This window comes from Pseudozyma hubeiensis (assembly GCF_000403515.1).
Source record: "Pseudozyma hubeiensis SY62 DNA, scaffold: PHS58, whole genome shotgun sequence".
NCBI classification, from domain to species: Eukaryota; Fungi; Basidiomycota; class Ustilaginomycetes; order Ustilaginales; family Ustilaginaceae; genus Pseudozyma; species Pseudozyma hubeiensis.
Window position 1 is genome coordinate 453918 of NW_012133840.1, and position 23203 is coordinate 477120.

The 23203-nt window shown below is 57.1% G+C and overlaps 7 protein-coding genes across 7 annotated transcripts; 3 read left to right on the plus strand and 4 right to left on the minus strand.

Moving 5' to 3' along the window:
- Window positions 1-235: 235 nt before the first annotated feature.
- PHSY_006297 (hypothetical protein) lies at window positions 236-1831 on the plus strand (the record flags this gene model as incomplete). The annotated part of the gene is made up of 2 exons (XM_012336900.1): window positions 236-421; window positions 515-1831. The coding sequence occupies 2 exons, from the start codon at window positions 236-238 to the stop codon at window positions 1829-1831; spliced, it is 1503 nt and encodes a 500-aa protein (XP_012192290.1).
- A 277-nt stretch (window positions 1832-2108) lies between these two features.
- PHSY_006298 (RNA recognition motif containing protein) lies at window positions 2109-4947 on the minus strand (the record flags this gene model as incomplete). The annotated part of the gene is made up of 2 exons (XM_012336901.1): window positions 2109-3641; window positions 3910-4947. 2 exons carry the CDS (start codon window positions 4945-4947, stop codon window positions 2109-2111), a joined length of 2571 nt encoding a protein of 856 aa, XP_012192291.1.
- A 603-nt stretch (window positions 4948-5550) lies between these two features.
- PHSY_006299 (hypothetical protein) lies at window positions 5551-9186 on the plus strand (the record flags this gene model as incomplete). The annotated part of the gene is made up of 1 exon (XM_012336902.1): window positions 5551-9186. The coding sequence occupies one exon, from the start codon at window positions 5551-5553 to the stop codon at window positions 9184-9186; it is 3636 nt and encodes a 1211-aa protein (XP_012192292.1).
- Window positions 9187-9339: 153 nt separating this feature from the next.
- PHSY_006300 (translation initiation factor) lies at window positions 9340-12378 on the minus strand (the record flags this gene model as incomplete). The annotated part of the gene is made up of 1 exon (XM_012336903.1): window positions 9340-12378. One exon carries the CDS (start codon window positions 12376-12378, stop codon window positions 9340-9342), a length of 3039 nt encoding a protein of 1012 aa, XP_012192293.1.
- A 465-nt stretch (window positions 12379-12843) lies between these two features.
- PHSY_006301 (nucleolar complex protein 2) lies at window positions 12844-15057 on the minus strand (the record flags this gene model as incomplete). The annotated part of the gene is made up of 1 exon (XM_012336904.1): window positions 12844-15057. The coding sequence occupies one exon, from the start codon at window positions 15055-15057 to the stop codon at window positions 12844-12846; it is 2214 nt and encodes a 737-aa protein (XP_012192294.1).
- A 431-nt stretch (window positions 15058-15488) lies between these two features.
- PHSY_006302 (hypothetical protein) lies at window positions 15489-18029 on the minus strand (the record flags this gene model as incomplete). The annotated part of the gene is made up of 1 exon (XM_012336905.1): window positions 15489-18029. One exon carries the CDS (start codon window positions 18027-18029, stop codon window positions 15489-15491), a length of 2541 nt encoding a protein of 846 aa, XP_012192295.1.
- A 1778-nt stretch (window positions 18030-19807) lies between these two features.
- Window positions 19808-22945, plus strand: PHSY_006303 (hypothetical protein; the record flags this gene model as incomplete). Its single annotated transcript, XM_012336906.1, has 1 exon — window positions 19808-22945. One exon carries the CDS (start codon window positions 19808-19810, stop codon window positions 22943-22945), a length of 3138 nt encoding a protein of 1045 aa, XP_012192296.1.
- Window positions 22946-23203: the final 258 nt, after the last annotated feature.

Genomic DNA, 23203 nt, shown 5'->3' on the forward strand with positions numbered 1-23203 from the left:
ACAGTGACGGTACTTCGTGTGTATGCTCGATCCTTGCACCATCTGCTCCCGTCCTTATTCCATCCTTCCTTCCTTCCTTTCCTTCCTTCCCGTCTCCATCCTTATACCATCCCGGTCAGCCTACAGCGCCAACACCTGCTCAACGTCAAACAACGCGGTCGAGCTTAGCGCACTACTACCACCCATCCCTCCCTGCCATCCCTGCCTGTCCCCTTAGTGACACCAGCTCGCAACCATGGCTGACCGCAATCACCCTTCCGCCAAGCCCGCCGCTAGAACGGTGCTGAACCTCGGCAACCTCCCTCCCAAAAAGCAGGGCTTCGGTGCTGCAGCCCAGTATGCTCGTACACCCTCGCGTGTCGACCCCAACAACCCTCCCTGGCCTGCGTACCGTGGATACCACGAGTTCTCCTTCGCTCACGTAAGTTGCAATTCCGGATCGGACTACGACGAAACACGTGCATGTGCTGACTTTGATGCCGAATTTCTCTCTCCCTGAATTGAACGATGACAGGAAACCATGGGCAAGCGTCTCCCCACCATCCTGGGCAAGGCTGTCGACGACGTCATCAAGACGCTCAATGAGCTCTCCGAGGAGGAAAAGATTCTCGATCTTCTCAAGTGCATCGAGCGCATGCACGTGCTCATGGACGATCTTCAAAATAACGCCAAGCTGCGTCCCATCATCGACGACGGCGAGGGAGACATCCCGCTCTGGAACAAGGAGATCGCCCGATTCTTCCGCGGCAAGGACTTTATGAACGCACCTTGGCTCTTTGCCGAGGCGTACAAGTACCGTCGTCTGCACGAGTGCTTCAGCATCTCCAAGTACTGGAAGGACTACGATGTCTTCTTCCGTCAGAAGTGCGACACCTTCTCTCGCTCCGGTACCGCCGTGTTTGAGCTCTCGACGCGTTTCGCCGAACCGTTCGCCTACGAGGAGGGCGCCAACGAGGAGCAGAAGCTCAAGGCGCGCGAACTGCTCTTCCACGAGCTCACCCAGGTGTGTCTCTGGGGTAACGCTACCGACCTCTCGCTACTCATCAACATGACCGAAGAGGATATCAAGAACCTCCAGTCGACCGGTGGTGAGCACCTCGCCGCCACGGAAAAGAACATCCTCGGAAACCACCTCGACCGTCTCTGGAAGCTCGTCGCCAACATGAAGGGCGGCCGGATCGACTTTGTCCTCGACAACGCCGGATTCGAGCTGTACTGCGACTGCGTCTACGCCGACTGGCTCATCCAGTCCGGCATCGCCAACTCGATCCACTTCCACGGCAAGCGTTTCGCGTGGTTCGTCTCGGACGTCACGCGCAAGGACTGGGACTGGCTGCTCAACTCGATGCTCTACGGCTCGCTCTTCCCGCAGGCCTCGGACGCCGAGGTGCAGTCGCTCAAGCAGATGGGTCTGCGTTGGAAGGAGTACGAACGCAAGGGCCAATGGATCTACGAGCAGCACCCCTTCTGGTGCACCGGCTACACCTTCTGGTCCATCTCGCAGGAGGCGCCCGATCTGTTCCTCCACCTCGCCGATTCGGACCTCGTCATGTTCAAGGGCGACCTCAACCACAGGAAGCTGACGTACGACTGCCAGGCTCCCAGCGATACGCCGTTCGACATGGCCATCGGCCCGCTGGCCAGCGAGGACGGCGCACCGCCCGTGGCGTCGCTGAGGACCATCAAGTCGGACGTGGTCGTGGGCGTGCCGGACGACGTGTCGAACAGGCTGGACAAGGAGGAGCCCGGTTGGAGGATCAGCGGAAAGTACGCCGTGGTGCTGTTGAGCGACGGGTTGCCCGGTAAGCCCGTTTCGTTCTCCCAGCAGTGAAGCCGTACAAGGCACCTTTTCACAGATCCGACGGCTTCGTCGTTCCTCCTACATAGGATTTCAAAGTTCCTTGATACCTGACGTAGCTTTGGAAACCTCTCAAGTTGGCGAGACACTCTCATGATATACACGAAAGAAATGCAGAAACGATTTCACGTTACGACTCTCGAACTCGCATCACCGTCGTCTCGCATGGCCATGCTATGTGCTTGTTCAAGTGTCTTGAAGAACGATATGAGATGTGTAGAATTGCGATGATTTGCATTGTGCATCAACCTCACTCGTCATCCTCTACATCATCCCTCTGCCTCTTCGCCTTTTTCACAGCATCACTGATCTGAGCGCTGTTCAACTTGATCTTTGCTCTCTTGCCCTTATCGCCACCCATACCCGCGGCATCTCCCTCGTTGACGAAGTGTTGTTTGGTCTTACTCCTCTGCAACTCGACCTGTTCTTCGTTCGATTCGCCAACTTTCGACCATTGAAGGACCAGATGTCTGCCTAGCAGATGGGTGTGTTTCAACGCCTCCATGGCGGATTGAGCTTCTCTGACCGTGGTGTATTCTACGAAACCGAATCCTCTCGTAGTATTGTCGAACTTCTTGGGAAGACGAACGGATTTCAGTTGACCTTGGGAGGAAAACAGTTGACGGATATCGCGTTTGGTTGCTTCGAAGGGCAAGTTTTTGATGAGAATCTTGGTGGAGCCGGATGAAGAGCTCGATACGGTGGTAGACGTTTCAGCGTTACGACGCGCAAAGGTGACCACGAGTGTATGTCCATCGATGACTTTGGAATCCATAGCCTTCTGCGCTTTCTGTGCACCATCGACGGATTTGAATCCGACGAATCCGTATCCCATGGATAGACGCGCGCCTGGTCGTCGTGGATCCGGTTTGGTTTGAATGCGTGCAAATGCGAAGTCGGACAATCCGGAAAAAGCGGATGCCAGCCTTTCATCGGTTGTCGAGAAGGAGAGGTTCTTGATGTACAGCGTCGCCCCGTCCACCGCTTCCGCATTGTCGAGGTTCGAAGCTGGATTGGAGGAGGTCTCGATGGATTTCCCAACGATAGGTGCTTGCTTGACGTTCTTCTCACCCGCGGTCTGCACAAGCAGCCCGACAGGCGCCTTTTCAAGGTACAAAATTCCTCCTTTGAATCGTTTGTATGCGATCGATCGAAACGCCACCCTCGCCTCGCTCACCACCGGCATCTCGACGATCGCAATCGTTCCACTAGGCGGTATCAACACCTTATCCACCTCACCGTGTTCCGCAAACAACTTCTCGACCTCCTCCACCGACGTCCCGTACGGAATGTTCTTGACGAGGATCGTCGTATCCGATCTCGCACCTTTCCCATCAAATGCATCCACATCGATCCCCTCCTGCGAGAAGAACTCCTTCGTCTCTTGGATGATCCTCGTCTCTGCAAGCGCCAACCGCACCGCTGCGTTGTCCGCTCCACCGTCAGCTCCAGGATTGAGGATGTCGGGTTTGCTCACGCCCAACCTGTCCGCGATGGAGGATGCAACCGCATCGGAAGACATGTAGAGCATGGACCAGTTGAAGTCCTTGGCGGCATCTTGCTTCTTCTGCTCGGCTCGTGCCTGCTTGAGTGTTGCGGACTTTTTGCTGTCCGTCTCGGCGGTGGCGTCCTTGTTGACGGCGGGGAGGAGATGCAGGAGACGACCTTGGAAGGTGGAGCCGTCCTTGGCGCGGTAGGCTGCAAGCGCGTGGGAAGGGTCGGAGAAGGAGACAAAGGCGAGTCCTTTGGACGCTTTGGTCTGCTTGTCGAGCGGGATGTGTACCTATTGCGTCGAGACAATGCCGAACAAGGCAAGGAAAATGTCAGTGGTCAAGATCTTGATCCCGAAGAGAGGAATACCGACAGCATCGAGAGCAACGTCGACCAGCCTTTGCTACGGATCAGAATACGAATACATTTTACTATCTAGATTCCAGTAGGTTATCAGCACCGCATGTAGCTCTGCTGTCCCTATACTAAGCTGTCATCACAAGAGCAACAAAGGTCCGGATCGCCGTTGCTATCGTTGCCGCATCACCAAGAAGACTTACCTGCTTGACGGTGCCAAAGCTCTCGAAGAAAGACTGAATGTCGTCCTCGTTGGCGGCAAAGGGCAGGTTGCGGATGAAGAGTCGACCACTGTCCATGATCTGATCGACGAGTTTCTGATCTTTTTCGGCGGCCAGTTGCGCCTTTCTTTGCATCTGGGCCTGTTTGCGCTCAAAGGCTTCGTCCTTGACCTGTTCGTCCTCGGCATCGGAATCCGAGTCGGCAGCTGCCGCGTTGGCATCATCCTTTTCGTCGTCCGACTGCTCGAATTGAGGAGCTGAGGAGGATTCTGGGAGGGTATCGAGGTCTGTGCCGACCTTATGCTTCATGCGGAGGCGCATGTACTCTTCGTCGGTGAGGCCGACATCGTTTGCTGTTGCATCAGGCTCCGGTGTCGATTCGCTTGGCGAGTCCTGTTGCGCTGTCGCTTCGGCTTCGGCTGCGCTGAGAGCAGCGGCTGCTGCATCGGCTTTCTTTTGCGCCTTTCTGGCAGCCTTTTTCTCGATGGCTTCTTCGGGCGCGACAATGTCTTGCATGGTTTGCTCGGGAGGCGCATCTTCGTTTTGCCACGCTTTGCGTTTGGCTTTTGGCTGCATCACCGACATGAACTCTTCAAACGAGATGGCGCCGCCCTTCTTGGACTTTTTCTTGCCGCTACCGTCCTCTTGCTTGGGGTCTGACTTGTCGGCTTTCCTCTTGCGAGCATCGCTTATCGAAGTCGAAGTGGAAGCTTCTTGTGAGGCAGCAGCGTTGCGCTTATTGCGGCGCTCTTCACGCTGTTGTGTGAGCTCCTCGTCGCCGATCTTCTTGGCCAGCTCGACGGAGATGCGTGAAGTGTCGATAAAGGTGCGGTTGAAGTAGTCGAGTGCTTGCTGAGCTTCGTCATCGGAACGGTAGCCGACGAAACCAAACTTTCTTGAGGTGCCGTCCGGACGGCGCATGAGCTTGACATCGGTGACCGCGCCCTTCTGCGAAAAGTGCTCGCGTAGCCTGGCATCCGTGAGGTACGAGGGCAAGCCGCGAACGATGAGGCGCGACATGGCGGGCGAAAGGGATCAAGTATGGGTGGGGATAGGAGGGTAGGCCGCGGATGGCCAGTTATCTAGCTACGTGCTGACCAGAGCCGAGCGCAGTGCAATGCTTGGAACGAATGCTTGAGCGAGTCAATGACTTGGGTATATAGATGCTTGGTATCGAAGATGGACGCTGAAGAGCAGTCGAGGGAAGTAGAAGAGAAGAAGAATGACGAGGACGGGGAGAATTTAAGTCAGGTCTTCTTCCTGCTGCAGCTCCGATTTAGAAATTTTTCGGCTCAAAAAGGAGAAAAAAAGGAAGAAAAAGAAAAGCGAGTGCACGTGACCCTTTTAGCCGACGCGCCAAAAACACGCAGAGTGGAGGAAGAGCAAGGCGAGAAGGTTGACTTTTTGTGTGCCGCTCCTCTGCTTGCCAAGCTTGAGCGCTGCAGGGTTCGCAGCGTATCGGCAAATGCGAAGCTTGAATGCAGCTTGAGCTGATCACGATGCGTTGCCGTCACCGTCACCGTCACCATCACCATCGTCTCGCCTTTCAATATCACCCATTCAAAGCTTTGATCATTCCGACGTTGAGCGGTTCAGCTCGCGCAACGGACAAGCTTCGACAGTATGATGGACGCCTCGCTTCCAGCAGACCAAAGCGGGCTCTCCGACCTGTCCGCAGCATCCATAGAGGACATCGAGCCGCATCTTGCACCACAATCACCTTCGGACGGATTCGATGCAGCTCCGGCGACGCCAATGCAGAACTCACCTCCGGCTTTGATTCCCATGCATCTCAACGCAACGCCCGGGCCAAGCCGTCTCCGCACGGAGCTGAACGACAACTCTCGCGCAGCTTGGACACCGAGTCCAGAAGCTGAAGCTTCTCGCTCAAAATCCAGCAGCCGGTCAATACACAGAGCATCTCCAAGAAGTTCTGGCCGTGGCAACGAGAGCATGGGCTCCAGCTTGGGCACCTTCGATTTCAGCAATGCTTCATTCAGCGAGAGCTTCCTCCGACAAGCAGGCGCACACATGCTTGCTGGTCTTGACGAAGCACCTTTGCCATCTGCGCCATCTTCAGCTTCCTCACCCAGGTATCGCCACTCTTCGTCACCCACAGTCACTGCCAAACCCATTCGTCCTGTCGATCCTAGAACACCGTTTACGGGAAAGAGCCTGCGCACCCGTATGGCCGAGGCTGGAATGCTCGACAGCCCTGCTTCGTCCGACGGCAGTAGTCCAGCATCAAGCCCCACAGCGCGTGTACTGCCAGATTCATACACTCGCACACTTACCGTACACCACGAGGAGGACGAGGGTGACAGTTCGCAGCTGCCGCTTGACTCGCCACATGACGACCATGTCTCGTCCTCAAATTCGCCCGTGGTGGACAAGCTAGAAAGCGACGTTTCGCCACTAAATCATGATAAATTGACGGTAATGGACAGCTTCGGGCTGAGCGAGCATCACGAGTGGCAAGAAGGCTTGTCCATAGTACCAGAGGAGTCCTACATCGAAGACGCATCTCAACTACCTTCGTCTCCCTTTGGCCGTCGCATTTCGCATACATCCGCTGACCTCGACGAAGCTTCCAGGCACTCGATATCGGAACTTCCTCCCACAACAGATGCGCCCGAATTCTTTCCCTCAAAAGCATCTTTGAGCGATGCCGCGGAGAACGGCGCCGAACTGTCCGCAGGAGTATCGTCTCCGAAGCGGCTCAAGCAGGGTGACAGGTCAGCATATAGCCCGGATGAGCCTGCCAGAGATTTGGAAACTCAAGCCGGCGATCGAATCAATTACCCCGTCCGAGCTCGCGCTGCATCTCCAGCAGCTACACCTCCATCAGCTCCTCGCGCTCCAAACACTCCGAGGTCTTTTGCAAGGCTTCGCGTTGGAACGCCCGTTAGGTCCTCACCTCTCTCGCGCGTCGTCAACTTCTCGCCTTCTTCTGCAGGCTCAACTCCGTCTCAGTGGCAGAGTCCTGCCAGCCAGAGGAGTGTCGCAGAAGCCATCGGATCCTCATCAGGACCGTCAGCCGGCGGGTCTAATGTCGCTTCACCAATGAACCACATTCAGCTCGAAGCTGGCGACCATCAGCTGTTTCCTCAGACACCAGGCAGCACGAAATCCGCACAGCAGGTGACCTCAACTCCGTCTCAACAATGGTCTCCGGCAACTTCCGCTTCTTTTGCGACTCCAGCATCACAACGACCTCTTCCACAGTCAACACCGGTCACGCCTGCGAATTTCAGAGCGGCAGTCGACCACCACGCCTCCACTTCGGCATCAGCTTTCGCTTCTCCCGCAGCCGAGTTCGGCACACCGCAATGGACCCCTTCCCCCGGGCCCTCGTCTGCCGAATCTCACCAACCCGAGACCGTAGATGAAGCAGCGCAGCCAGATATCAGTATCAAGACATCACTCGAAGTCGAGGAGGAAGAATCTGCCTCATCATCCGCCTGTTCGTCTGCCTCTGCTGCTTCCGAAAGAAAGCAGAGCGGCGACGTATCGACTGCATCTCAGCCTGAAAGTAAAGCATCTCCTCGAAGTGGGAAAAAGTCTCACAAGCTCGACACATCCCTCGCTTCGACCAAAGATTCCGACTCACCGTCAGTGGCAAGATTCTCCCGCATGCAGCTATCTCGCGCCTCGCCACCGATCATCCTGCTTAACGAACTCGAATCGGTCCCGGAGCTCGGGATCGTAGCAAAGGCATTCGACTCGCTCAGCCATCTTTCCGATTCGCGTGTCTCTCGATTGCTAGCGCAGCTCTCTGCTGCAACAGCCAAGATCGAAGAGCTGGAGAATGCGCTGGACGCCAAGGAGGGCGAAGCGGTGGAGTTGCAAGATGTGCGTGTCACGCTGTCACAGCTGTCGATGCAGTACGAGGAGCTGGTGGCGGAAACGGACGCGAAAGATGTCGCTGTGGCGGAGATGGTGAAGCAGCTTCAGGTGGAATTGAAGGAAGGCGGTCGGGGAAGGGAGAGAGAATTGGGACGTCAGCTGGAAGAGGAACGACGGTTGAGAGAGGTCGATCGACGGGATTACGAGGTTCGAATTCAGGGGCTGCTCAATCCAGCTAACAGCTCCTCTGTCCCGTCGGACTATGCTGTTGATCAAGCAGCTTCGACGGGTGACGCCAAGCTAAGCACAGCGGTAGAGCAAGCAAAGGAGCAGCTGCGACTCACGTTGGAGAAGGACTTTGACATTCGACGCGCTATGGAGCAGCGAGAGCTTCTCGCCAAAGTGGAACGACTGGAACGCGAGCTAGCATCAGCACCAAGCCCCACCGATGTCGACGGATACGCTGAACAGCAGCGTCAAATCGACCAGCTCACTACGGATCTAGATCGACGTTTCGAAGAGCTCGAAGATCTGCGATCCGAACTTGACGCCGTGGCGTCGGCGAGGGATTCGGCTGAAGAACGCGTGGCGATGCTCGAAGAAGAACTGGAATCTGCACGAATCAGCCAACGCGGCAACAGCCACAGTCACGATTCGAAGAGCGAGGACGAGCTTGTGGAAGAGCTCGAGGCGCTCCAAACAGCACTCGCGGAAAGAGACGCGCAGATCTCGAACTTGGAGGAAACGCTCTCCCTCACCACATCTCGACTCACCACCGTCACAACCGAACGAGACGCGCTTTCGCATCAGAACACCGTCCTTTCACAAACGTCCACAGATAGCGCGGAGAGGATCCAACGGCTCGAATCGCACATCCTGACACTCGAATCTGAACTTCGCGTCCGCACACCTTCGTCCAAATCCACCTCCACCAACACGGAAAGTGCATCACCCGAACGACTCCTCCGTCTGGAACGCGAGCTCTCCAACCTCCAGCTAGAGCTCGTCAAGGCGACCAAGGCCAACGAAGCGCTGCAGGAGGACAATGTCAATTTCTCGATCGCACTGAGTGCCAAGCAGTTGGAGCTGGGGATGGTCAAGAGGAATGCGAGGTTTGCATTGAAGGATGCAGCGAACGCGAACGTGGGGGTGGAGAAGAGTGTGGGTTTGCCGAGGAGTAAGGCCGTGGCGGTGGTGTTCCCGACGGTGCCCAAGGGAGAAGTGCAGGAGCGGAAAGGTGGACGGGCGGGGTACAAGGAGAATGTGGTACCGAGGCGGGAGGAGGTGGTGAACACGGCTAGAGCGCATGCTAGGCAGATGCTGGAACAGAGACGCGGAACTGGTGTGGGTGGAGGAGAGGGAAGAGTGGAAGGAGGGTATGCGGCGAGACGACGTCAGATGATCGCTGCTTGATCACTTCGCTCGACAGCGACATCTCATCACTTGCGTCACACAATCGAGTCGTCTTCCACCGCATCAACCGACTGAGAACGCTTTTGAGACCAAATGTTCGAATTGTGCGTTCCCATTGCCATCCTGGAACAACCGCATCCAATCCTCGACCGCCTACAAACTCCTCGCAACCTCAACCTCGCTGAAACACTGCACCACATCTCCCTCCAGCAGCTCCCCCCACCCCTCAAAGCTCATCCCGCATTCGGTACCCTTCCTCATCTCGCTCACATCCTTCTTCACATGCTTCAAATGATCCAACCTGCCCCTGTACACCTCCTTCCTCTCCTTACCCCTGACCACCCTCACGTTGCTGCTCTTGGCAATCGTACCGTTGGTCACCCTGCACCCTGCGATCTTCTTGAAGCTCTTGCCCTTGACGTTGATATCGAACACCTGGCTGACGGTGGCTTCGCCGTGGACTCTCGCCTCCATCGTCGGTGGTAGCAGGGCGGATACCGCGGAAGAGACGGTCTCCATCAGCCGGTAGATCACGTCCGAGACGATCACGGGTACCGGGTGCGGTTGGGCTCGCGCGGCGGACTGCAGTACGGTTTTGGACGGGGTCACGTTGAACCCGATGATGGTAGCGGAGAGAGCGGCGGCTTTGGCAATGTCTGATTCGGACGGTTCTCCGGGAGAGGCTGAGATGATCTTGACGCCAGCTTCCGAGTTTCCGATGGTGGAGATAGCTCCGACTACAGCTTCGACGGTGCCGGAGAAGTCGGCTTTGATGATGACGTTGAGGAACTTTTTCTTCTCCTCCTTCTGAACGCTCGAGAGCTCTGAATCTTCGACCTGTTCGAGATCACTTGCTGAAGCAGTGTCCGCAGCGGCAGATGCAGACGACTCCATGGCAGCAAGTACAGCCAGCGGATCCTTGCCATCGTCAGCTGCCAACCTAGCAGCCCTCCTCCTCTGCCTCTCCTCAAACTCCCGCTTCGCCTCCATCTCGTCCTCCTCCGCCTTGACCCTCCTCGCCTCGTTGATCTGCTCCACGTCCTCCATCAGCCTTCTTTGCTCCTGCAACTGCTTCCGGTTCTCACACGCCTTCTTGCACGATTGCTCGTCCGTCGCTCCCAACAGCATATCTCCGGCACTGGGTAGCTCCCTCCAACCCGTGACCAGCACAGGATCGCCCGGGAAAGCGGCTGCCAGCGGTCGTCCGCTGGAATGCAGAATCTGTCGCACTTTACACCACGCCGTGCCCGCGACGATCGGAGCAGCCTTGTTGAGCACACCGCGTTTGATCAGGACGGTGGCGACGTTGCCTCTGCCCTTGTCGACTTTCGATTCGATCACGTAGCCCTCGGGTAAGCCGGTCTTCTCAGCACGCAGTTCGGCGAGCTCGGCGAGCGTCGCAACGGTCTCTTCGAGAGAATCCAATCCCCTGCCCGTTTTACCGGATACGTGGACGCAGGGAACGTCTCCACCGAGCTCCTCGAGTTCGACGCCGGCGGCGAGCAGTTCTCGTTTCACGCGTTCCGGATCGGCATCGGGCTTGTCGATCTTGTTGAGAGCTACGACCATCTGCACTCGAGATTGCGTTGCGAGGTCGTCCGTGTCGATGTCCGCGTTGGCGTTCTTGACGAGTTGAATGACCTCCTTCGTTTGAGGCATGACGCCGTCGTCGGCGGCAACCACCAGCACGACAATGTCGGTCACCATCGCGCCTCTACTTCTCATCGCTGTGAACGCAGCGTGTCCAGGTGTATCAAGGAACGTGATCGTCTGAATCCCCTTGTAACCCTTTTTCTTGCCCTTGTCTTGCTCCCTTCCACTGATGGGTACGCTGAACGCACCGATATGCTGCGTGATACCTCCAGCCTCACCCTGCGCCACAGAAGTGGAGCGCAACCTGTCCAACAGCGTAGTCTTACCGTGATCCACATGTCCCATGATCGTCACCACGGGAGGACGCAACGGGAAATTCGCCGCTTCCTCCGCCGATGCCGGCGGCGGTCGTGGATAAATATCGAAACTAGCTTCGTCGTTCGGGATGGCGACAACGTTGAGCTCGGCAGCGACCATCTCGGCGTCTTCGAACTTGAGCATCAGATCGGGACGCGTGTCGGGCATGCCGAGGTCAGTCATGACGTTTTGTACCGCGCGAAGCTTTTTCTCCATGCGGGTGGCGAGCATGACGACCGAGATGACGGAGGGCAGGAAGATGTTTCGGTCGACCTTGGGGAGGAGTTTCGGCTTGATCCGTGGGGTTTGCGGTGCTCGGTCGAGGTCGGAAGGGAGGCCGTCATTGTCTTTGGAGGAGAAAGCGTGACGGGGCTGTCGGGTCGAATGGGAGGTAGAAGGTCGTCGCGAGTTGCGATCGTGGTCGAATTCGGGATCGAGAAGGGAGCCTCGACCTTCCTTTTTCTTTTGCTTTGCTGTGTGGTGTCGATCCGATTTCTCGAGGGCGGTTCTGCCGTCCCCCAAACCTTCATCTGCCGGAACTCCTCTGACTGCAGACGTAGAAGCGTCGTCTTCGATCGCACCCGCTTCTCCAAACCTATCAGCCCCTCTTCCACGAGCTCCTCGGTCCTCACCATCTTCGGAAGGGCTGTTGCGAGCTCTCAACCTCGAAAAAGTGGAATCCCGCTTCGCAGCTGCATTGTTCGCTTGCGATCCTGACCTCAGCCCGTCCTGAGCAGATGCGCCGAACTTCATCGTCGAATCATCCCCACCGCGCCGAGACGAGTATCCTTCGCCTCCGCCGCTACGACTAGATCCTTCCCTCGGCCTCCTATCCCTTGACTGGTTTCCCCTCTGATTCTGGTTACTATTCGCATCCCTATCCGATCTCGGCTTGGCATTCGGATGAGGTAGACGCTTCCTCGTGCCGTCAGCTGCAAATCGCTGGTTGCGGCTGTACTGCGCTACCGGGTTGCCATAGTTCGAACCACCCGAACGCTGATTGCCCGACGCCGAACCGCCATCTTCCCTGCGGCGAGGACGATAGTCCGAGCGATCCTGGCTGCGATTCGATGACGAAGAAGGTCGTGCACCTTCTCTCCCAGAACGAAGCGTTGAAGTGGTAGTGAGACTTCGGGAGATGCTGGCCGTTGCTGTTGCGGTGGTGAGCCTGGTCGAGTAGGAAGACGTCCAGCTAGCTAGTCGAGAAGAGCTGGCTAGAGACAGAGACGTTCTTGACAGCATGGTTTGGTGTCGAGGGACGAAGCTCAAGTCGGGAGTATGGTGGTGTAAGAAAAGCCAGCGAGGGGTGCTGCTCGATTGATGGTCAGAGCGGCGGCGACTTTCGGAACACACCTGTTGGACTTTTTTTTTTGTTCAATGCAGGGATTTCTTCTGAAAAAGGGGAACGGAAGAATTTGAGCTAAGTTCAGACGTGGCCAAGCACCAGAAGAACTCTCAGCTCAGCAACCTTTCTTCTCCGACAAAATAAAAAGAATTCACAAAAGGGACACAAAAAAGGGACACCAAAAAGGCAACGAGCAACGCCGACCGCCTTGCCCGTAAAAAGGGATTCTTCACACGAATCTTCCGGTCGCACGACGTGTGACCAGGAACTCTGATGTCGAGTGTGACAATGCATGCTATTGACGCCGATATCGATTGCGGAGTACGCTTTGTGCGAGAATGTTGTGATGGCGATAGAAATACTCACTCGTCGTCCTCATCCTCGACCTCCATCTCGTCCTCATCCTCGTCCTCGTCCTCCTCTTCGCCACCATCATCACTCTCCTCATCCTCCTCATCATCATCCCTAATGACCTGCGCCTGTGCCTTGATCAGCGCCTCCTGCTTCGCCCTCACCTTCTTGGCCAATCTCAACATGCCCTCCAACGGATTCTCCTTGGCCTCCATCTCCCAGTCCTTGACCTTTTCCAGATCCTTGGGTGTGAAGTCGATCGCATCTCTCTGCTTTGTCACCCACAGAGCCGTTTGGAGCGACTTGTCCAGCACCTGCTTCGCCTCGGCCTGGAACTTGGCGTTCGTGGTGCTCTTGGACAGCCTCTTCAACTGGATCTGCAGTGGCAGCACCAGTTCCGGGAAAGCGATCGATCGAGACTGCGACGTCAAAAATTCGATCAGCAGGAAGGAGTACTCGGAGAGCAGCTGGTTCGAGTACGGTCGTGTTCGTACCAGTTGCGTGGGTGCGCGCAAGGTGGTACTGAAATCGATGGGTGCTGAAGTGCTGCCTTTCAGCTTGCGTTGGAACTCGGGCGATTCGAAGACCGACAGGATCGACGGTGCCAGTGGGATGTATGTGCCTGTACGCGAGACGATGCGCATCATCGACTTGAGCAGATGCAAGCGATAAGGGAAGTATCTCGAGTTGGGCACCAAACCCACCACACCTGTCGCCACCTGCACCAGCGGGTAGACGAGCGGCTTCAGCGGCGACTCGACGCCAGCTTGACGTTCCGATTCCAAATCGCAGGATCGAGACAACAGCAACGACCAAAAGTCGATCGCAGAGACAAACTGCCAGTTGAGGATCGCTTTGAAGGCGTCCTTTGCCTTGGTCTTGACGCAATTGCGCAGGTGGATCGCCAGCTGTCGGATGAAGCCGAACGCTTGCGTGTAGGCGACATCCGCATCGACGAGGTACAGCTCGACCGCTGTGTTCTTCATCAGGTTGAGCATGGGTTGCGTGTGGATGCTCACCGACCTGCTCGATTGGATGTAGGACGAGTAGACGCCTCGCAAAACATTTTCCAAAGAGGCCGTGCCGCCAGACATACCCAACCTCCTCAACGTAAGGAACGCCGACATCCTGACACCGTCCTCCGACACCTGGCTCGACCAAAGGTTCAGCGCCACCTTGATGAACTCCCTTGTGGTCTTGGGGATGCACAGCGCATACGGGACCATACGCGTGCTCTCTCGCACCACGATCTCGAGCATCCGTGGCTCCGTGAGCGTCTCTGTGAGCTGGAAGAGGTTGCTAAAGTACGACTGGATGGGCTTCTTGATGAGGTTCCACTTTTTGTTGTTCGAAGGGATTTTGACGTTTCCGCGCTTGTCTTCTGTGATGGGCACGTGGTGTTGCAATACGACGGGAGTGTATTTGAGCGCGGTGAGGACGAGCTTGTTAAAGACGCGTGCTTCTTCGACGATGAACGAGGCACCTTCGGGTCGTTGATCCTCTTGCTCGGGCTTGACGGCGCAGCGGAAGGCGATGAGCAGTCGACGCAGCGCTTTGAGCGAGCGGTGGGTGAGCATCGATTTTTGCCATCCGGCAAGCATCTTGAGTGTCACTCGTTGAGGGCCCGACTCGACTTTGGCGGCCTTTGACGATGATGCTTTGGCCTTTGATGGCCTTTCTGCCTCCTCTTCCTCGTCATCGTCCGACTCTTGGCCGAATTGCAAGAGCTCCTTGTCGTTCTCTTGCAGGTAGGCGTAGAACTCCGGGTCCCTCTCCTTGAGCTTTTCCAGGTCCTGTGCGTGCATGCCTGCACCCTCCTCCTCCTCGTCAGACATGCCTTCAACATCTTCCAGATCATCGACTTCGTCATCGTCCTCATCCTCATCATCATCCTCGTCATCGTCCTCATCCTCCCCATCCGCAGCTGCACTCTTGAATCCGCCTCCCAAGAAGTCATCCACGCTCATCCCCTTCAACTTGCCTCCACTCGCCTCCATCTTGCCCGCTACATCCTCCTCATCCTCGTACTCTGCCAGATCCTCTGGCTCATCCGCATCTCTTCCGCCCTTACCCTTCTTGCCTGTGTTGCGAAGTTGTTTCTGCTTTTTCGCGGCGGCGGAGCGTTCGATGACCTTCCTCTTCTTCTGGTGGTCGCGACGACGCTTGATGGTGCTGTCGAGCTGAGTTCGCAAGAACTTCTTTGTCGACTTTGTCTGTTTACCCATCTTGTACGAGACTCTATTCGCCCGTCGTAGCTGAGCTATTCGATCACGAGTCGGTGTTGAATGTCGATCGAGAGAGGGGAAGGAGAAAGCTCCAATCTGCACTCGAAAGGTGGAGTTCTGCAAAAGCTCAGAAAAAAAAAAGTCAAGTCGGAGAACCCTGCTTTGCCGCTTTTCTCAAAAATTTCGGAAGAATCCACCGCCAAAATTCGGCTACGTGACATGCGGGGCTTTGTAAGCATGACTTTCATAGGCTCGCAATTTCGCTTCATGTTAGGTTTGACAAAGCTAGAGTGCTCAACCCGATGTCACCATGAGTGTTGAAGCCTCTTTGTCAGACTTTACCATGCCGAAAAAAACGATGTAGAACATGCTTTCAGACAGAATGCGGTTCGGGCTGCAAATGCTGCGATTCGACAAGTGACAAGGCCGCGTCAAGAGACGAGACCGCGCGAATCGACCTGGAACGGGCGCCATCGGAAAAGACTCGCTTGGAGCTGCCTCAGAAGCTCCAGGATCCGCTGGTCCTGCTTGTCAGCGACGTCCTCAGGAGGTGAATCCGCTAGAGAGGCTCCTGTTTGTGCAGTGGATTCCTGTGCTTCTGGCTGCTCTTGCAAAGCCTGCCCGTCGGATGCGCGATGTGCCGCGACGCTGGTTGCGATAGCGCCAGCCTGTGCTCGAGCGTTGACCCGCTCCTTCGTCTGCGTCCACAACTCGCTCAGCTCTGTCTGCACTGCCGGTGGCACCGATGTTATCTGCGCGTAGCGATGTCCAAATGTACCATGTCTGAAGAGCAACATTCTCCACACATCCTGCCCAAGAAAGCTTGGCGGCCAACCTCGGTCGTGACTGACCGGTTGAGAAGGTGCGTTGCGGCCGCCGTATTGCTGCCGATGACGCGGCATCACCGCTGTCCCTCCTTCGTCGTCCCACATCTCGGGTCCGCCCAACGCGACACTGAAGGCAGGTCGCTCGTCGCGAAGCCTTGCGGGTTGAGGTGGTCTCGTACCATTCAACAACGGGGCTAGCGTCGACGGACCTTCGGATCCTGCGTTGTTCCTGCTGGAAAAGCGGCTGCTGCCAGTACCCATGGACGGACGACCTGCGGGACTTGATCTTCCCGAAGCCTCGGACTCTTTGCGTCCACGTCGGATCCCCAGTTGGTTCGTGAACACGATCGTCGGCACACACAGCTTCTCAGCGGCGTCGGAACAGTGTTTCCTTGCCGCTTCTCGCTCTTCTGCTGTCGCTTCGTGGTGTGGCATGTACTCGAACGGCTTCTGAAGGCGAAGTACCAGATCATGCACGCGCTCGCTGACCTGTGCTGCAGTTTTGCGATCTTGACCGCTTCCGCCTGAAGGTCGCAAGTAGTACGATAGAGAGTCGATGAGGATCAGGGAAGTCCGCAGCGGTAGTGCTGACGGCAACGCCTTCTTTGAAAGACCCTCTTGTAGCTCGTCGGTGGGTCGAAGCGAGTGTAAGAGTGCAACGAGACCGGCCAAGCTCGTGACACGACTTACGTGAAGGCCCGTGAGAATTGCCGCCACAAGACGACGGACATCCTCTGGCATGGCTGAGCGCTGACATTGCAAAGTCGACTTGCCCGATTCCACGCGATCCGAGCCATCTGATGGACCAGGTAATGACGCCCACAATTCGATCACGGCGGTCCAAGCTGCGTCAGCCACCTTCTCCGGCGTTAGCGCACCTTCGCAGTCGATGATGAGGACTTGATCCGCAGTCGCTACTTCAGCGTCCCAGAACTCCTCGGAAAAGTATGACGAATCAGTGAAGGGGTGATTGATTTGAGCGTCATTTGGGGCCAATGCCTCGTCATGACCGTGAGGAATCCAGAGGGATTCTCGCGCTCGGCGTAGCGCACGTAGCCTTTCGGTAATGGCGAATTGGAGAAGGAAGCTGGACTTGCCACTGCCCGGTGGACCAAGCATCTCGAGGATAGAGCCAGACGGAAGACCACGATCTTGGCACCCGCAAAAGGAGGCTCCGAAAGTGTCGACGAACTCTAGTTGCGGCTGAGTGCGAGTCGGGTCCGATGGAGCAGAGTCGTCGGCACTATGGAGGCGATCCTGTTCGAGCTGCACGACTTGGGCGATGCGATCGAGGTCGAGGTCGAAGGAGCGAAAGCCAGTCAATGACCACGAACGCCGACTGGGAAGCGTCTCGACTGTGGGAACGGTGGGGTGTGTATAGTTTCCGGCGTTCATATTGCCGGTCTGTATTGGCATGGGAGGCTGAGGTGGAATGTTTTGAAGCAACGCGCGCTGAGGAGTGTCTGTGCGTGAGTATCGAGCGGTGGAAGGCTGAGGCGGAGGTAAGAGCCTCTGAAAGTCCTCTATGCTGCGTTGTGGCATGGGTATCAAGTGAGGGGCGTTGGAAGTCGAGGGGGAGGGTCGCTGCGGCCGTGATGGGGTTGCGGGCAGAGGACGGGGAAGCGAGATGCCCGAAAGCGGCCGTACGTTCGAAAGCGAGGATGCGGACAGCGAGGATGTGTCTGTCGAGCCGATGCTGGCGTTGTGAAGTGAGTTTGGAGTTCGCGACAAGGGTGATGCAGTGGTCGTCGCCGAATCCGTCTCTGTGTAGCTGAAACGAGTTCGCTTTGATTGGGGCGTGGCATGCTGTAGAAAGGAGGATGACGGCGCGGGCGGAGGATGACTGAGACGCAAGCTGGTCTTGAGTGGTGTCGCATGCATCGGCGGCAGTGTTGCCGGTGCATGATGTGGAGAAGGCGAAGAGCTGGTCCTGGACGTGTCTGCAGCACCATCTCGATGTTGGGGCGCATCCTCGCGGTGGGACGATGAACCGTGAGCCGGAGTCATTTGAGAGAGTCGATGCTGCGAACTGGCAAAACGACTTGGACCTGGAGTCGAAGGGCTTTGCGGACCGTTGAGGAATGCATGGGAAGATGAAGGCGACATCCGTTGATGTGGGGACCGAGGGGCTACGACTGCGAGCATGGAACTTGAGGAGCTTTGAGAGATGACCATGACGGACGTGCGCTGTGGAGACAGCCTAGTGAGAGTCGAGCATCATGCTGCGTGCGATATTGCCGTGCAGATGGAAGCGGGGAGGAGGCTCTGCAGTGTCGAGAGCAGAACAAGAGATGTGTAGCAAGGATAGGACTGAGCCAGCTGCGCCACCACTGACAGTTTCGCTTAGATGCAGCAACTTCTTGGCTCACCAAGTGGAGCAGTCTCGAGAAAGACCAACACCCCTTCCGTGTGAATTTCATGTGTGCTGCAGCTCAGTTACGCGTAAAGGCGCGTTTCAGCATGTCAATGTTACGCCGAAGCTGCTGTTCGCCTCTCATGAAGCCTCCGTTCTGACCGCGACGCCGAAAGCGGACCGCGATATGGGATTCGAACCGGTAACTTAGCGGTTTGAGCCTTTTTTCTTGCGGCACAGTAATGGTTTTAGGTTGGCTCAACTTTACTCGCCGTTCATCGATAGGCGGCGTACCGACCGTCGGATGGTGTGACTACAAATGCAGGTCCTCAAGTCGCCTGTAAACTGTCTTGTCCAGCCCCGAAAATCTTATCTATGCCGTGGAGTAGCTTGTTCAGCCGTGAGAGCTCTTCGTTCGCCCGTCTGTATGGGAGGTCACAGTCCCTCTATACAAAAGATGCGCTCAAGAATGAAGCTATTCTGTGGCTTTGAAAGAGGAATATGCGTGCTGTTTGTCGCAGGAGCGCCGAGGGTCGTAGAGGCCTGTCGGCACGAGACCGAGGATCCGGGTTGCCTGGTGTTGGCTGGTGAGCGGGTTGATTTGAAATTGCAACGATGTCACACTGCACACAGAGTGAGGAACGTGGCCCGAACAAAAATAAAATTTGGATTTGGCAAATGCCTGGCCGACCGGGCTGGGTCGAGGGCGACCAACGTCGGTCTCTGAATGCGCGAGCCAAATTTTTCTCCATTCTCCCTCTTGGGACTGCAACTGTCCAGAACGGCAGTGCGAATCAGTGTGACTGAGACTGTATGTGTGGGAGATTGTGTAGACCAAGGCACGCGTTGCAATCTGCTCCCTCTCGCTCGCTGTCCCTCCTCCCGCCTTCCTTGCTCTCTCTCTAACACCATCTCCAAAACGATCCATCACACGATACTCGCCAAGCTTTCCAAGGAGTCAAATCCTCTCTACCAACCAAAACTATACTACACAGACAACCTATGCTCGATCCCAGTTGTAGACCCTATCAGCCTGCTTCATTCCCTGTTCGATCTCAGGCAAGCTGCTCCCTTGTTGGCCAGCTGCTCCTCTTCCTCGACTCTTCGGACCGTCCTCCCTAAGGTAGAAGGTTGCCTCGCCGTCGGGGCCTTCTATATTGAATCATCACCGGCTTGTGCGCCACGTCGATCTGTTCTCCATCGCACCAACCACCTCGCTCTCAGCTCTACCATCGACCCAGGCACGTCAATCCGTGCTTCACCTTCGCGACACCTCTCACCTTGTCAGAGACGACGAGCTTGGCCTCTACTGCCAACCGCCTTCTGTAGCCAACCCATGATCGGCGCCATCTTTGCCATCCTCCGTCTCTCCACCCGCTTGGCTTGAATCCCACGCTGCTGGGCAGTCCTCCTGAATCCCAGCACCACCTTCAAACCCCCTTGATCTCTTTTACGAGTTTGCGTGGCGCTTCAGTCTCGCATCCCTTTTTTCATCACGCCTCCTTTCGACTTTCTACGGCACATAATACACGCAGCCATCTGATCCTCCTGTTTTAACCGTCCCGTCGCAATGGTTGCTCTCGCTCTTCCCGGACGCCAGAAGGATTCGGGCTCTGCCGAAACTACTCCCTCGTCAGAAGCACCGCCCTCGCTTGCTCCCATCCACGTCGCCTCGCTCAATCGCAGACCCTCACCCGAGCTCGGTCACGCCGATACTGCTGCTGATGCAGAGCGTGTCAAGCCTAAGCGCTCTTCCAGCTTTGGTCGTGGCCTCGGCCAGCTAGCGTCCCTCACCACAAGCAAGCCCAAAGCTGTCGACCTCATGTCGTTCGGTCGCACCAAATCAGGCGCTTCCACCCCTCAGTCGCCTTCCACCGTACCTGCAGCCGACAATGTTACCGGAGCCGCTGCCATCTTGGCCAATGGCGGCATCGGCGCTGGCTTGATGGGTCCGCCGTCCACCCCGGATCCCTCTCACCTCACCCACTTTTCGCTTCAGCTCAGCGACCTCGTCAACAAGGCGTTTGTACCCTGCACCGCCGGCAGCGCTCCTGCAGCTCACACCACCTCGGTCGCCTCCAACGTCGCTGCTGCAGCCAAGGGCCCCACCACACCTAAGATCAACCAGATCACCTACGAAGGCAAGCATCTCCCTGACAAAGCCAAGATCATCGAGATTGCTCAGCTCGTCGTCGGCGAGCTCCGCTACGCAGAAGCAGTTGACGCCTACCTCTTGCGTGCCGTCTCGCGCCAGATTCTCAAGGCCCTCACCCTCTTTGCCGCTCGCATCGACAGTCTCCTCGTCTCGCCCACCAAGGATCCTGGTGCGGCTCGCATCCCCACCAACGCCAAGGAGGGCCTGCATCTCCCAGCGGCTATGGAATTCAACCTCGGCCTCGTCACCCTCGAATGGATCGTAGAGGACAGCTTGGAACGATGCATCGAAGGCGACCGCGACGCCCGTGGCCAACTCATCGCCGACGAGAATGGCGCCGTTCACGATGGAATGCCTCACTTTGTCTCCGAGATCCTCACTCCCGTTCGCAAGAGGATGGAGGGCACCATTCTCCACATCATCCAGCCCATCTTGACCCAGACCAAGCAGTCCATTGCTCGATGCATTTCCACCGCTGTCCCTACCCCTTTCGTCAGCCCCGTGACGCTTTCACCCGCCAGTACCTCGGCGAATGGCATAAGTGGTGCTGCTGACGGTGGCACCGCCTCTCCCCCCACTTCTGCCACCGCTTCCACCACTGCTCTTGCCGCTGCTACTCCTGGCAACGTCTCTCCGCCCCTTCGTCTCGGCGAGACTGGGCCCGGCTCTGCTTGGCTTCGCGATCTCGACGGCCGCCTCGAGGGAGCTCGTAAGCTTCTGCTACCTCGCATCGAGGAACGCTGCGGCCAGGACGGCGAAGGCTGGTTCATCTCGGTCGCCATCCATGTCATCTGGAAGGGTCTCATGATCCTCACCTCACGCTCCGTCTCGCTGCCTAGCAACGCTGCTTTCGAGCTGCTCACCGGAAGCAACGCCGCCAGCGCTTCTGCCTTCGACCGTCTCATGGGCGAAGTCAACCAGAAGCGCAGTCCCTCGCCTGCGCAGCTCGCATCTGCCCTCAAGGCTGTCGGCGTAGGCGCAGCTCGCAGCAAGAGTCGTGGCCTCGATCCCGCTACGCACGTGTCCGACTCGGGTCGTCAGACCCCTTCGCACTGTGCTGCCTCGGGTCTGAGCTCGATCGCCCCCTTCTCCCTCGTCAGCGCCCGCCCCTGCGCGCACCAGCTCGCCGAGCTGCAGACATTTGAGAAGCTCATGCTGCGCTTCTGCGACGGCTTCCTTCGCAAGCCAGGAACCCAGATCAAAAAGGCAGGCAAGTACGGAAAGCGATCTCGCTTCGCACTCTTCTCGTCTGGCGGTCCGAGTTTCGGCGGTGCTAACCAACCTGTGCTCGACCTCTCGGCCTATGATCCTGACGAGGAGGATGAGCTCGCCCGAGCTGCACTCGCTGAGGCGATGCACGCGCTGCGCAGCACCGTCATTGTGCTGCAGTCGCTCGAGCGCGAGCCGGCCGTCATCTGTGCCGGCCTTGAGCATCTCAAGAGCCTTCCTGGTGTCACCGACGGCGAAGAGGCTGGCAACACCACTGCCTCGGCGTCTGCGCTAGGAACCGAAGCAACCAAGGCGCTCGATGCGATTCCGAACTTGCTTCTGCTGCACATCCTCTACAATCGTCTTCCGCTCGGTCCTGGTCGCCTCGAGCTGCCTGCGCCACCGGCCTTGTTCGGCTACACCTGGACCGACTACGAAAAGGCCATTGCCGGATTTGCGGGCGGCGAGCAGTGGGCTCAAGCGGTCGCGCTGCGCTACAAACCCGAGATCGAAAAGGCGTGGAGGTCGATCGCCATTCGTCAGGACGAACGTCTTGCCGCTCTGGAGCAGAAGTTGGCCGCCGGTGGCAAAACGGGAGCTGTGCGATCTTCGCGCTCCGTGTCTGGGCCTCTGTCGAGGGGCAAGTCGGCGCTCGCGCGCGGCGGCGAATCTTTGCAGTCGGGAGACGACAGTGAAAACGAGGATGCAGACGGGGATGTGCCCGAGGGCATGTCGCAGTCGGTTCCTGAGCTGAAGAAGCCCAACGCCAACGGCACTGACCGCGGTGAACAACTTGTCGACGGTGGTGACGACGCTGCTGGAGCCACGACTCGTGGCAGACCTTCGCCTGGTCGTTCGCCTCGACGCAGCTCGACGCTCGCCCATCCAGCTATGGCCGAAGCCACCGCCGCCGCCGCCGCCGCCGCTGCTGCTGCTGGTGGCAATGCCGTCCCTGCGACCACCGCCACGTCCGCACCCCGCTTCTGGCGCCGGAGCACCTCCAACGGACGCACTGGATTCCACCTCTCCTTCTCGGGTCTGCGCTCCCAATCCCCTCGCGTCGATGGCGCCCCGACTCCGCCCATCAGCTCCACCACTACCGATCCGATGCTTTCCACGCCCACACTCACGGCATCGCCTCCCAACTCGACAACCCATCTCGTAATCAGCCCTGCCTGCGAGGTACCCGCTTCACCCCCTCGTTCCACCACCAGCGAAGCTCGGCCTGCCGAGATGCTAGACGCGGCCGAGGTGACGGTCAAGCTGGAAAAACGTTCGTTGTGCGTCTTTGCCACTGCCTTGACGTATGCTGGCAGAGGATCGGTCAACATCGAATTGCGTTGAAGAGCGTGTATATAGTCCCCGTTCCACATAGATGTACCGTGTTGAGAAGTTTGTCTCATAGGTTCTTCATAGAATTCATATGGTTTTGGTTGCTAATGGTCAATGATTTCGTTTGCGATTGCTGTCCACCTGGGTGTGACGTTTGGAGAGGAAAGGGCGAGATGAGCCGGGATTGAAGTGAATCACAGACTCACAGATGTCTCTATTCCTCGACGGAAAACTTCAACCACACATTCAAAACACGATCAACGTCCAAGC